Source organism: Oryzias melastigma, linkage group LG3 (genome assembly GCF_002922805.2).
Source record: "Oryzias melastigma strain HK-1 linkage group LG3, ASM292280v2, whole genome shotgun sequence".
NCBI lineage: Eukaryota > Metazoa > Chordata > Actinopteri > Beloniformes > Adrianichthyidae > Oryzias > Oryzias melastigma.
Window position 1 is genome coordinate 19,495,843 of NC_050514.1, and position 14,038 is coordinate 19,509,880.

General features: G+C 40.1%; 1 protein-coding gene and 1 long non-coding RNA gene across 2 annotated transcripts; one reads left to right on the plus strand and one right to left on the minus strand.

Annotated features, from left to right (window-relative positions):
- Positions 1–633: 633 nt before the first annotated feature.
- Positions 634–3,577, minus strand: foxf1 (forkhead box F1). Its single transcript, XM_024295954.2, has 2 exons — positions 2,332–3,577; positions 634–1,574 (listed from the first exon to the last, which is right to left on the minus strand). The coding sequence occupies exons 1-2, from the start codon at positions 3,308–3,310 to the stop codon at positions 1,411–1,413; spliced, it is 1,143 nt and encodes a 380-aa protein (XP_024151722.1). The 5' UTR covers positions 3,311–3,577; the 3' UTR covers positions 634–1,410.
- A 303-nt stretch (positions 3,578–3,880) lies between these two features.
- Positions 3,881–13,454, plus strand: LOC118598164. The gene is made up of 2 exons (XR_004947281.1): positions 3,881–4,364; positions 10,928–13,454. It is a non-coding gene; the product is annotated as an uncharacterized LOC118598164 (long non-coding RNA).
- The last annotated feature ends 584 nt before the right edge of the window (positions 13,455–14,038 follow it).

Sequence of the window (14,038 nt, forward strand, 5' to 3'; positions counted from 1 at the left end):
TGAATATAATAATCTTTTGTATTATTATTTGTGGCAAAACAATCTTTTCTGAGGGTGTGATAAAACATTCAGGACTTCACACATTCATCGTTTTTACTTTAATTGCATCTTTTTTTTGTGACTCCTGTACAAGATGAGGTGTCTGAAAGGACGTAAGGCGTCCCTGCAGGATGCAAGTAAAACACATTTCCCTTTTGTTTCTATGTACAACTTTGTCCTCATTTGAAATCCTAATTTGTGTAAAAAAAAAAAAAAAAGAAAGAAAGAAAAATGGTTTTGGAAATGTCACTCTGGAAAAGTCTTCAGTACGCCAAGTGTGAGTTCATTCTGATCAGCACCATTAATCACAGCTCAACGATGGTTTTTTAAGCTGGAAGCAAACTTGATAAATTGTCTTTGGGGAAAGGAGCTGATGCTGCAGCATAAACCCTTCCTCTGATAAACTCCTTAAATCAATCACATATTCATCTAGTTGTACATAATAATTGTGTCCAAAATTCTTCATTTGATTACATTAAAAATGATTGTATGAAAATGTACTTTTTAAAAATATACTTTTAGCAAACAACTTTATTTTCAAAGCATTTGCAGGTCTGATCATATCAGCTGATGCATTTTATTTAATTTTTTTTCTTCAAACGTGGACCCCTCGTGGATTGTTCCTGCCTGTACTGAAGTATGGAGTGCTGAGCGGTTTACATCCATCTGACACAAACGCCACAGTGCTTTGCATTATATCCTGACATTCACTGGAAAGAGAAAATCAGGGGTTTTGACAAATATTGCCAATAAAGCATGGAAGTCCTTGGTCGATTCCCCTGAAATTTAAACAAAAATATATGCTTACAGAATAAATAAAAAGGTTGCGCTTACAGGCTATTCAAAAAGTGCCATTTTTTTGTACACAGTATACAGTATATGGACGCTCAGTATATATATGTTTATGTAAAGTTCATGAGAAATCTTTCAATTTCAACATTGTGACTTATGTTAACCCTAAAAACAACTTCAATTATTCCATTAAAGAGTTTTTAAAAGTTAAAACTAGCCTACAAAATTTTGGTGCGCATTTTTTCTTGACTTTCTTTTTTTCTTAATATGAACAAACATGATAGTCTTCCGCTCTGCAGGACTAAGTACCAAACAGCGGCGCGTTCCTTCTGCCACTTTTCCCCGCTGGTCGATGGTGATGGCAAAAAAAGTCTTCATTATTATTATTAATATATATTATTATTATGTTTGTTATTGTCTATTCTTCGTGTCTTTGATGCGTGAAGGAACAGAGGGGAACCAGTCGGGCTCAGCTTGAAGCACCTTCATCCTTCATCTCACTTCATTCTGCGTCATGGCTCAAGTCTGCGCGCCGCCCGCCGCTGCGCGCTCCGCAGCTCCGTGCGCGGCCGCCGGCGCTCACATCACGCACGGCTTGATGTCCTGGTAGGAGACCTGTTGGTGGTGGTAGTACGAGCCGCTGCTCGGCGAGTGCATGGCCGAGGACGTCATGGCGTTGAACGAGAACACGAACTCCTTTCGGTCGCACATGCTGGGAGACTGGGAATGGTACCGAGGGATGCCTACAGAGAGGAGGAGGACATTTATTCCAGATACTCAAATTTAGCAAGAAATTCAGCAAAAAAGTTGTTTATTTTAAATTAAATTAACAATAAAATGCATTTCCAAATGTTTTCTTTATTAATAAAGATTTAGAATTAATCTAAATGTTTTTGTGCGTAATTTTTCTATTTGTTTTCGTGCGCAGATGAAGAGCAGCGGCGCGTTTTTCCTATTCCCATTATGCAAGCACGATTAAGAATGTCAGAAAACAGAGGCGGGCTTGCAGGGCTAATTGACAGTGGCCCTCTTGCACGCCAGTCCCGAAGGAGGAGAGCCTCCGGGTACGGCAGGCTGGACCAAACTGAGCCTTTTTTATCCCGAAAGAAAGAAGGAAAAAAACGATCCCGGCAAACCAACTTCCTTAATTTCTAACCACTTCCAGAAATGCTCTGGTTTTATTTGAGGTTTTTTTTATTATTATTATAGAGGACAAGTTCAATTCTAAGCGAATACTTTTATGTTGTGTTTTAAAGATTTAACTGATGGTGAACAAAAAAATATTTTATTCCAGACTTTTACTGCGTTGCTCAATATTTCCATTAGGCCCACATTTGGCACAACACCAAATGTTTTACAGACGTGTTTGGAAAAATTAACCACATGGACGGACCAAATTTGAAATTGGATACGGATTTATTTTCTTATTATTTTTACATTTAGTGCGTTTTTCTGACAGTTTTAACGTGTTTGTTTTATAAGCAGAATAAGAGGTCTTACCTTGTAGATCTGTGGTGCTGTGGCCGTTCTGGTGTAAGTAGGGCTGCTCCAGTGAATGTGTGGGCAGGCTGGGCTGCAGCGCGTTCGCGCCGGGATTGCAGGGAGACAGCGGCTGCTGTTTAATGTAGGAAGCCCCGTTGTTGAGCGAGCCCGTGGGGGCCGGAGCCCACGCCGACGCCGAGCTGGAGTAGACCGGGTGAGGCTCCATGACTCCCCCGCTGGTGAGCAGAGGGGAGGCGGAGTTGTCGTGGTGAGGATAGTCACTGCCGGTGGATCCGGTACAGCTCCCCATGTAGGAATGTCCGCTGTTGGTCGACAAGTGCGACATGGAGTGACCGGACAGACCCATCCCGTCCATGTTCCCCGCCAGGTGTCCGTTCATCATCCCGATCCCGCTGTCCAGAGACAAACTGTTGGGCGCGCAGGACAGGCCCCCGCCGCTCCCCTGGAAGTTGTACGACTCGGGGATGTGGTTGAATCCCAGCCCGTTCATCATGCTGTACATGGGCTTCAGCGCCTGGCACTTGCGCCGGAACCCCCTCGGTCTTCTTCTGAAGGAGCCCTCCTCGAACATGAACTCGCTGGCAGGGTCGATAGTCCAGTAGTGGCCCTTCCCTGGCCGGCCGAGGCCCTTGGGCAGCTTGATGAAGCACTCGTTCAGGGACAAGTTATGGCGCACGGAGTTCTTCCATCCCTGATACGAGCCTCTGAAAAACGGGAAGCGGCTCTGCAGGAACTGGTAGATTTCACTGAGCGTCAGCCGCTTGGTCGGAGAGCTCTGGATCGCCATGACTATTAAGGCGATGTATGAATACGGAGGCTTCTCTGGCCGCCGGATCCCCGCGTTGGTCTTTTTGGTTTTGGTGGTGGAGGAGGCGGTTTCCATCACCACCGTCTGTCCGTGCGTCTTCTCCGGAGCAGACATCGGGCTGCTCTGGGCAGGAGTCTGCGCGGGAGGCTGCTGGACTTCTGCCGTCATGAGTTTGTTTGGATTCAAATCTTCGAGAAGACAAATTATCTCTCCACCAAACTAAAAAAAAGCGTCAAAGTTCGAAACAAATCACAGACATAAGGAGAATAAAAAAGAGCGACAAACAAAACTGAGAGGCGAATCTTCTGATCCTTTAGGTTCTGTCCAGTTTGAAGCCAAAGTTTGGAGAACGGAGCAGAACAGGAGCCGCTTTCCCCTTCAGTTGCTGTGTTGTCGTGCGTCCGAGGAGCTCACTTTTTACTTATCTGCTGCCATCGGCTTATTGGAAGCCCTATGTCTTGGTTATCCCAATGTCGGGGCCCGCCCAGTTCCCTCCTACTCCAGTGGTGGGCTCTAATGCACATCTGTGAGCTCGCTTTTCTGCAACATATCCACAGTTTTACGCACAGAAAAAGCCGAAATAACCTTTGAGTAGACATTAGTTTTATATTTTATCAGGTAATAAAATCTCACATTTAAATAATTTCATGCACTTTTCGCACATTTTCACCAAATATTTTTTTTAGTTTAGATTAATTCTTTATTTTATTATTATTATTTTTTTATTTCTTTGGTTTGATATTTTATTCATAAAGTGATCGTGCGTAAAGTTCCTGCTGGAGTCTCCATTTTTAGGGCCCGTGGACGCATCTGACAATTTCTCTTCAACTCAATTTTTGTGCAGGGAGAGAATCCATCCCAGCATGCTCCCTATATTCTGATTTCTGCAAAAGATAGACAGGAACATGGGGAGGATGTTTATACAGTAAAATGTAAACATGTTCCCGGGCGTTTTTTTTTAAATAAAAATCACGCAAACGCCCCGTTAGATCAGCTAATACTCAAATGGATGCTCTTCTCTTCTCGTCTGTTTGCATGCCTTCTCTGATCACGTTGGATTTTTTCCTCTTGGTCCTTTTTTTAACAAATGAATATTGTTTGTGTAATGCAGTCATAATATTTACGCAGGGACGCTGGAGGAGTGAGGTGGAGGCTCAGCCGAGCTGGGAGCGCACAAACTCGGATGAGGACTTGAAGTCCACTCCTGCACATCCAGCTTGAGGTAAGACGGATTTAAATCATCCAGATGCGCCATTCAAGTGAATATTTGCTTATTGTTTTTGAAAAGAAAAATGTAAAAAATATAGGATTTAATATAGTCTGCGTCAAAATTTTGCATTTATTTAACCTTAAACAGCTTTAGTTCGCTTTCCATGTAAAGGCTTCACTTCATTCCCTCCAGTTTATAGAAAAAGTGGACAACGATCAGTCCACAGCCTCAAACTGTTGACAATTGGTTTCTTATTGTTCCCTTATGGTTCTCGTGAGCCTTCATTCACGGGTTCAAGTGGATGTAAACCCTTTTATTGTGTTCAATTATTATTTTTATTATTATATGTTTGTATTTTGTGTATATCAGGATTATAAATGGAAAAAAATTGGAAAAAGCCAGAAAACATTTAAAATTCTACTAAGTTTGAAGTTTTGCTGCATGATTGATCAGTAATGCATTAGATCGATTGGTGTACCACGTGATTTATCGATGCCTCAGCATGGATCCAGCCTAAAAGCTGGGTTTTTTTCACTTAAACCTGAGAAAACAATCAGAAAAAAAAAACTTCAAGTTCAAAGTTCCAAAGGATATCACTGTTTTAGATGTGACTCAGGGGCTTTTGATAAATGAAGGTTTGCATTGTTTTAACCGCCGCCTGCTCGGCCACTTGCTCGCATCGAGCCACATATTTATCAGTAAAGAGGACCACCCAGCGCGCACCAGAGGCAGGCGCGCTCCCGTCCTCTCCCTGCCCACTGCGTTTAATTACCCCTGATGACTTCATTCCGTTAGGGCTCCTTCTTTCCCTCTCACGCTCAGTCGTCTCCCCACTTGTTCACAGACCTTTTGTCTTCTTTGCTTTTGCTGATCCTGTAAATGTGAATTTGAACTTTCAATGTTGGAATGAACAGAATAATCTATAATCTCCCTTACCTTTATGAGGCCTTTTAAGTCCAAAAAATATTTAAAAAATGTCTAAAATGAGAACAAAATTACTAATTTGATCACAAAAATGTTTTTCAAGGAGGGGTAAATACAATTTTCCTCACTTGAGCGTCCTGCTCTCATGCACTTTTCCATGACGTCCCATCATGAAATATTTGACAGCGCTGCGTCCTCAGGAATGCTCGTCCGCAGAGGTGGAGGTGCGCCAAATTCAGGGCGCGCGCTCCTCGCGGAGTTTCAGGGCCTCATAAGCCTCAGATCCATTGATTTAGAATTTATTTCATCACATTTTCCGTAATATGTCATTGAAGAAATTAAAAAAAGAAAAACAACTAACATGAATGTGAGGACAGGTTAGTATTGATGCACAAATGATTCCATTTTTTTATTGGAAACATATTGAATATTTTATCATAAAACACCTGCAGCTGATCCAAAGCGGCACAGATCCGTTTAGATTTGGACTCACAGTGACATCTCGCTCACAACTTTCAGTCCCAAACACCCCGAATTTTCAGTGCTAAACTTAGATGAAATGCTTCTTTCAGCGAGCGTCGTGTCTGAGTAATAGTTTCAACAGTTTCCCTTCTGGGTGGTGAAAGAGGGCGGCAGAGGGTCAGCGAGAGGCCGCGGAGACTTTGTTTGGAGGACGGTGCTGCAGAAACATCCATCAAGTGGCCTTAAGTTCATCCCAGCAAAAGTCCAGCTCTGATGAAGACATTCTTAAAGCATCATTTATGAGATATAAATGTTCTGATATTTGATAGATCATGGAAAAAGTAAGAGACCGTTTTCCCCCTTAAATTAATGTCCAGCTGCGTGGAGGATGATTGCATGGGCCGCAAAATAAAACATTTGAAATGTTATATAGTTGTTTTGGCTTGAATTTTGATAGAAAAGAATAAAAAAATCTAATTTTTACTTATTTAATTTTACATAATATTTATAAAATAAGCACAGATATGCGTGTTCTGTCAAAATGTGCTTTTATATCTTGAAATGCAACATATTTGCAGCTAAAAAAGTATTAAAATTGTGAAAATATCATGATATCAAATTGCAAAGCCATTAACATTTAAAAATGGATGAGAGTTTTAGTGGTGCTTGGCTGTTGGCCTCCTCTGTGTCGCCTGCAGTTCACTCAGTATTGTCACTTTAATTGAAAACAGCGTGATGTCGAGGTGGGTTCCCCCTCATCACTTTCCCCGCGCGGTAGGTGGTCATGTATATTTTCCTTTAAGTGGTGTTTACGTGATCGTGGAAAGGACAGGATTGCTCGCAGAGCGCTGATTGCGCACACGCAGGTCCTGTGCGCGCGCGGATTTGATCGACACCAATACCTGTCTGCCGCGGACTTTCCTCCTTCAGCTTTTGCGCGCACAGGTCCCATTTGGCGCAAACCGAAAAAATATGATTTGATGCAAAATTATTTTTACTTTAATGTGCGTTTATATCAATGTGTTTGCACCTGATGTGAGGCCTGAGCCCGATCACACCATTCCAAAGTGAGGAATACACAGACAAAAGCGCAGATTTATCAGTTTGTGCGTCACTTTCCAGGTTTCTCACCTTAAGACTCGCTTCTATAGTAACTTTAAAATTTCAATTTTTATCCTAAGCTCTAAATTATAATAAAAAAATGATTAATGACAAAAATAATTAAAATCCAAAATATTTTTTTTGAAAAAAATATTATTTAATATATTATTTAATATTATTTAATACAAAGGTGTTATCCAGTAACACCTTTATATTAATTTGACTATTTTTATTAAATAAAAAAAATATTATTCATGTATTTTTGTTGCACTTCCTGTTGATAATTGTAATTTTCTCTGCGCATCCTGACGCATGCGTGCTCTGCTCTGCTCTGAACACCTGCAGCGGTTATCTCTTGTAAATTTTAGAGTCGGAAAATGATTCGATTTCATACAGCAAAAATATTGATAACATTCAAATAATATTACACACCTAAAATAATTTTCTTACCAAACTCATAATAGAGCTCAGTAAATTCCAGATTAAAATCAAACATTTTTTTATGTATTATAATGTTCATTTATTAAATAAATTGGTCTTCTGGAAATTTGTTTATTTATTTGTTTTAGGATTTTTATTAAATTAAAGAATACATTTACTGTCATGTCAAACTCTGTGGGTCACTTGCCCACCCTGCTCCTCCTGCTTCTCCTCCTCCTCCTCTTCAGCTCCTCACAGACCTTCCCGCAACAGGTCCCTTTGTGCTCCTTTTGCCAAAACAAAGATAGGCCCACTCCAAACACAATATTCTTCTTTTTTATTTCGGGATTTGCTCGTTTGTCACACTGAAACATTCCATTTTGACAATAAAACAAAGAATAGGAGCAACTATAAAATTCCTCATGGTTTTTATTTTGCTATCATGGGCTGTAGGTTACCACATAATTTGAGATGAAGGGCAGCAGGGTTGAGGGTTAGGCAGCTTTGGAGTTTTTACAAAATTCCATGTGTGGTTGGCACATTTTCACAATTATAAATACCTGTTTCGGGAAAGCGGGGGTGGAAACACGGGACTAGAAGAAAGCATCAAACAAATAAATAAAACCACTTCAATAATAAATTATAAGAGAAAATGATGAGAATAAAGTGTATTTTTTCAATGCTGGGCTGCTTTGTATTCATTAAATATACTTTTAGGAAAACGTGTCATTTTTATAAAATCAATCTAACCTTTTTAGAAAGAATTTTGCTTTTTCTGGTTGTTCACATAATTTTTCTGGATGTCTTTTAACCCAATTATTCAACAAGTCATTAAAATATGTGATCAGGGCATCATCGTAAATGACAAACTGTTCTCAAATGATCTTCCTGGTAAAATAAAGGTTAAGTAATAATATTTTTAAAAGTGGCAAATAGTTGAGTTTCTTTTGGTTGAATGTTCAGATTTGTCCTAGAAAAGCTGTGATGAGATTTTTCAGTTTTAAAGGAAAGAAAACACATTTTTAATCTTAATTTAATCCACAGCAAGTAATTTATTTAGTTTTTGAGTTTTCAGATTTCTTTTCAAATTATATCTCTCTAGTAAAATAAAAAAGAAACATCTTCCTGCAGTCTTTTGGTTTCCACCTTAATTCTTTAGTTCTTGCCTCTTTGGAAGATTGAGTTTGTGGGGGGCCGACTTGGACCCCACCCTTCAGTTCTGCACACTTCCTGGTCCGTCGTGGTCTGACCAGCTTAGGGACTGACATCAGTAATGAGATCTGAAGCTGAAACCGCAGCAGTTGGTCAGCTCTGCTGCAGGTTAGCTCCTTTCATCCCGCCTTGATGTCGGCTTGGTGGGGGCAGACGGAGCAACGTAGATTTACATGTACATGTTTACATGTCCATGTGTTTACAGCCAGCCCACCGACTCGTTTGCTCTGAAGGGGGATTTTCCTACGGCACGCTGCTTCGGAAAAAGCAATTAAGAATTCCCAAACAGAACGCCACGACGGGAGATATCATGTGTTTTCCATGTCCCTCACAGTTTTTGTCTGGAAAGGATTGACTATTTTTAAGCTGCACACAACTGAACCCACCTACGGATGAACCACAAATGGAATGGAGGGGTGGGGGTGAGTGGGCATGGTAATTGGCTATTGTGGAGCTCAAACGTCTCTGCCATAAACAGCCTTGGTAGTTCACATCTTGATGCTCCAGTCCATTTGAAAGTGGGGCATGTCCATGCTGCTTGTGGGAACCCATAGCCAGGCGGCGGTTGGAATCAGTCAGGAATGTTTAGGGATGGTTTCTGGATTCAGTTGCAACTTCTTGACTCTCCACAGCAGAGCACCAGGGTGGGAAAAAGGCTGAGAGCATTTCCTGAGCGGAGGGGGTCCCAGTGAAGCATCACACGCCTGGCATCATGTGACAGGGACTCTGCCAGGTTCAGGCCACGATCCCAAATGAGGAGAAGAATTGAGAAGAATACAGCTGTGAGGGAGACATGCTGGATGCTGTAGGCAGTGTCAGTGGAGGGGACAGAGAGAGGGCGCAGGGATGCACCGTGGCTCCACAAAATGGTCAAATAACATAAAAAAATAAAGAAATGCCTGATATCTTCATGACTGAATTTATTTCCAATCATATATAATATATTATTGAGTGTTTTCTCTGGACAAGAGGATAAATTAAGACGACTCTTGGATGACATAGTATGCTCCAAATAATCTGGATTCATTATCTTTCTCATGCATGAATTTTTCTTCATTTTTTTTAAGTTTGTTCCTGAAAATCAGAGCGACCATTCCTCATTTTGTCAAAGAGAAAGGAAAAAAGGTAAAAAAAAAAAAAAAATCTAAAATTTTCTGACTTAATTTATGCCAACAAAGGTTTTATTTTACAGATATTAGAAATCATACCAGAGCTTTGACATTCAACTGATTGATAATTTTATTTTTGATTTTATATTCCAAACTATTTGTGCTATGAACACAAAACCATGCTTTATATGTTTAACTGCCCACTCAACCAAATGGTAGAGCACATTTAGAAAACACAGGATAAAAACACAAAGTATTACTCCTGCAATGCAGATTTTTTTAAATAGATTTTTATATAGATTTCAATAGAAATCTATATTAAACAGATTTAAATAGATTTTAATAGATTTTTTCTTAAAGTTAAAGGGAAAGCAAACCAGACAAAGTCAATAAAATGCAAATTAGTAATAAATATACAGTAAAAAACAGGATTCAATATCAGTTTCTGTTTCATTAATTGATAAATGTTCAACCTCAGTGAACCCTGTTTGAAGAATTGGTTATTGTGTCAATAAATGTGTCAAATTCGGTTTGATTTAACCAAATGTCTGACATGAAGATGGTGTGACTTTTTAGATGCCAGTTCAGTGACAGAAAATCTGTGAGGAGTCATTCTGGATCATTTTTTTCTATCTGCTTTAGGCTCTTTTCCAGACTCAAACACAAAAAGTTACTTTTTTTTATGTGAACGGTAAAGTTGTTCCTTTCTCGTCAGTGGTTGGTCGGTTGTGTGGGAGAACACCTTGGACTGAATGTTTGTGTGGACGCTTGTATAAATGTTTCGATGGCGGGAGAGCCTGCAGAGGGACGAGGGCTTTTTTCTTTCCACCTGCTACTGGCCTCTTTCCGTTGGTCTGCTCTATAACAATGGCACTGAGAAAGCTGCAGACTGCAAAGTGATTGATGTTGGACTCTGCTTGGCCCGTCTTCAGATGGGGGACTGAGAGGAAGAGACGATTCTCTCCCTTCCACAACAACTGCCCTCCGCGTTTAAGAAGGCAAACTGCTGATCGAGAGCTTTTCTTTTGCGGTGTCTCGTTTTACTGGAGCGCCCAAAGACAAGTTGGTAATCATGTGTACACTTTGCCTTTTACACCATTTTTCCTTCCAGAATTGAGCATTAAAAAAGAGAATTTATGTCCTTCAAGTGGTCTGAACTTTATCTTTTCCATCTTGTGTCCACCATCTCTTGTCCTGTCACTGGGGGAAGAGACGCAGACTCATCTCCAGAGCATTCTTTCCATTTTACTGAAGAGCAGTGCTGCAGAGAGAGCCATCTATCACATGAATTGTCTGTGCTTCCCTTCTGCCTGTTTCTAACAGTGTTTCTCTTTCTCCTTCCTCCAGGCTGAAGGGGCAGGCGGCTCCAGTTTGGCCACAGGAAGCAGTGAGTTCTTCGGAGAAGGGCAGACGTCCCAAGAGGGGGGGGGGGGCTTTCTCCCCCCATCCTCCTCCTCTATTCACCCACTCACTACCCCAAAATGACCCCTGACCCTTTCATCTGTTTATATCAGAGCATGGAAGTGAGAAATAGTGATGAGTCACTCTAGCCGTGTGTTTACACTCTGGAGTCACGCAAGGAAGGAAATCAGCCACGGTCTGCTAAAAGTGGAGAGGTGAGAGGGCTGCTGTGATTTACCTCTCAGGACTAGAATTGATTTTGCGTCATCCCTGCTGAGAAAACGCTTCACCCCGCAGACAGCAGCTTTAGCGGCGCGGAGGACTGCGGTGAGGCCGACGGCGAGGGTCGGAGCGTAGAGTGTCAGCGGCCCGCTCACTACACCCTCCCTGCACATTGTTTAAGGAGATTAAACCACAAGAAAACTCACAGTAGATCTAAATATTAGACAATTCTTATGAATTATTGACAGATACGTGGCTCCATGATTGCCGCCTGGAATCAGGCCCGTCTTGGAAACATCACATTCTGGGTTTCGTTTTGAGAAAGTGGTTTCATTTTGATTATTGTACATTTCAGACTACAATTATTCATTGACTTGAGTTACAGAAAAAGCTTAATGACGTTCACGCCCTTGTTGTGTTCAAATGACGGCTACTTATTTTTTTTGTTATTTCGTTTGTTGATTCTTTATGACATTCCAAGTCTGGCACCTTCATTAAACTTCAGATGTGTTGGCCATAGATTAAAAAAGAGAAACTTTTCATAATGAAGTGATGAGTTGATTGTATGACAGATGGGTTTCAGTGATATATATTTATCATGTTAGCGGCTTAGATAAACCAGGCAATTTAGATTTTGACGGTTGACATTTACTTGTAGCTCCTAAACAGTTTTGACACAACAGTTTTGCGCATCAGGTTGTCTCTCGGTGATTGTATCCTAAAAATGACGTGATGCATGTCAGTTCATGGGATTATAACAGGTTTTTATGTGGCGGCTGTGTAAACGGCCTTGGCACACGTGCTCCGAAGGGCCTTTTCGCTCCGTGTCATGTGAGGCGTGTGTTTACTGCGGCCTCCGCTGCTCTCAAACACAGTGTCATCCCCGACAAGGGATTTTACATTTCGTCTGGGGACGGCTATTGTTTTCATGAAGTCACTGCCATGGAGTTTAGTAAATAAAAGTGACACCGTGCTTCTTTGGTGTGAGCAGCGTCCCTGCTGACTCCAGAAAGAAGTATCCTTTTACACACCCCCATACGCACCGCCACAATGATAGAGTCGGCGGCTCTTATTTTTGCCGATCTCTCCTGAATTGTAAGCACTGTCATGGGCTTTGATTGATAGCTGTGTTTATCACCATATTATTAAGTAATCAGACTCACCACAGCTGGGCCTACAGCTCCTTAATTCCAGCTGAAGCACACAGTTTCATGCTAATTAAAGGTTGGCTAAATGGCTTTTGTGAATTTTTTAAAATATAGTTCTTTCTTTTTCAGCTGCTGATTGTTGGATTTGCATTCTGTCTGGAGGAATTTAGCAACAACCTTCAGTACAGTACAGATGAGACTGTAGGGGATGAATGTGGGATATAATTCTAGCTTTTCTGAAAAACTGTAACTTCTAAAAATTAATATATCGATGTAGATCTGTCAAGATTGATTTTTCTTTGTAAATCCAGTGCATGTGGTGCTGGAATAATCCTGAGGTAAATGCTGCCATGGCAGAGAAAAGATGATCATGAGGGTTTTTTAAAGAACTGGCAGCTCTGTCTATGCTCTTTTTTATGATGAATATCAATTTACTAATAGATTATTTTTTAAAAATATAAATACAAGTTTGGTTGTGGGCAGTTTGAGTGAGGGAACAATCAGGCAGCTGATGTTTCATGTTGGAAAATCCAGTTCTGTCCCTCTTTTTGAAGCAACTGAGGGAAGGAGTGCTCAAATGACTGTGTCCAGGAGTTATATAAAATTAAAGTATAATGAACAAAATAAAAAGATTTTTTTTCTTTTGCCTTTGCTGTCAATGTTTTTCTTTGTTGTTCTCTTCTGTAATCCCTAATTTTGCAGGAACAGGTTTAAATAAATGTAAAATTGTTTTAGTAAATCCAGAAAAAAGCGCACCAAATAATTAGTTTTATTTACTGTACAAGAATAGTAATAACATTACAAAAAAGAGAACATGTTTTTCTTGGAATTGTTAATTAAAAAGAGTTTTTTAGTGAGGTACGTTTAGAAAATGATCTTGTTAATTTTGGTTTTGTTAGCTCATAAAAATGTTATTTTATTTTATTGGAAAGATGTGCAATAATTATTAATAATGAGTATTTCCTCTCAATTATCAACCTCTGTTTTACTTTTCACACCTTAAGTATGTGATTGAATGCGTATATTGTGTTTTCTATCTGCTGAAAGGAGTGATATTTCAATTGATCGTTTTATGCTTTTATCAATAAATTGAATGAAATACACTATGAAGTTTGCAGAGAAATCTTTACTGATTCCATTCATTATAATGAGCAACAAACAAACTTTGATGGAGAAACCATAAGAGAAGACAGCAAATCCCTTTTTCTTCGCATAATCTTTTATGCACAGAAAGACTCATTAGATTTAAATTTAGCTTCAGAAACTCGCGAGTTGCCAAATCCAAAAACCACTTAAGGACCCTATGATGACTTCTCAATTTTTCCGTGATGGGAAACAGAGTCCATGTAAACACACATCCAGCAAAGCTGGAGTTGCTGGTGGTCCTCTGATTTACTCTGCACTATTAGTTTATTTCAAACAGGATATGTATCGGTATCCATACTCTCTAAATACATACGAGCTGCAGCTGAATGATGCTTCATGTTTGATGTCCACCATGTGTGAGAACAGACATGTTACATGTTGCTTTTAACTTTTTTTTTTAATTCTCTAATAGAAGAGGCTTTCTTACAGCAAAATAAATGCTGTTAAAGCGAATACGGGAAAATTAGATTCCTCCTTTGATGTTTAGCAGAATGCAACAAGCTGTAAATCCTTATGGATTCATGGTTTAATGTGGAGATGA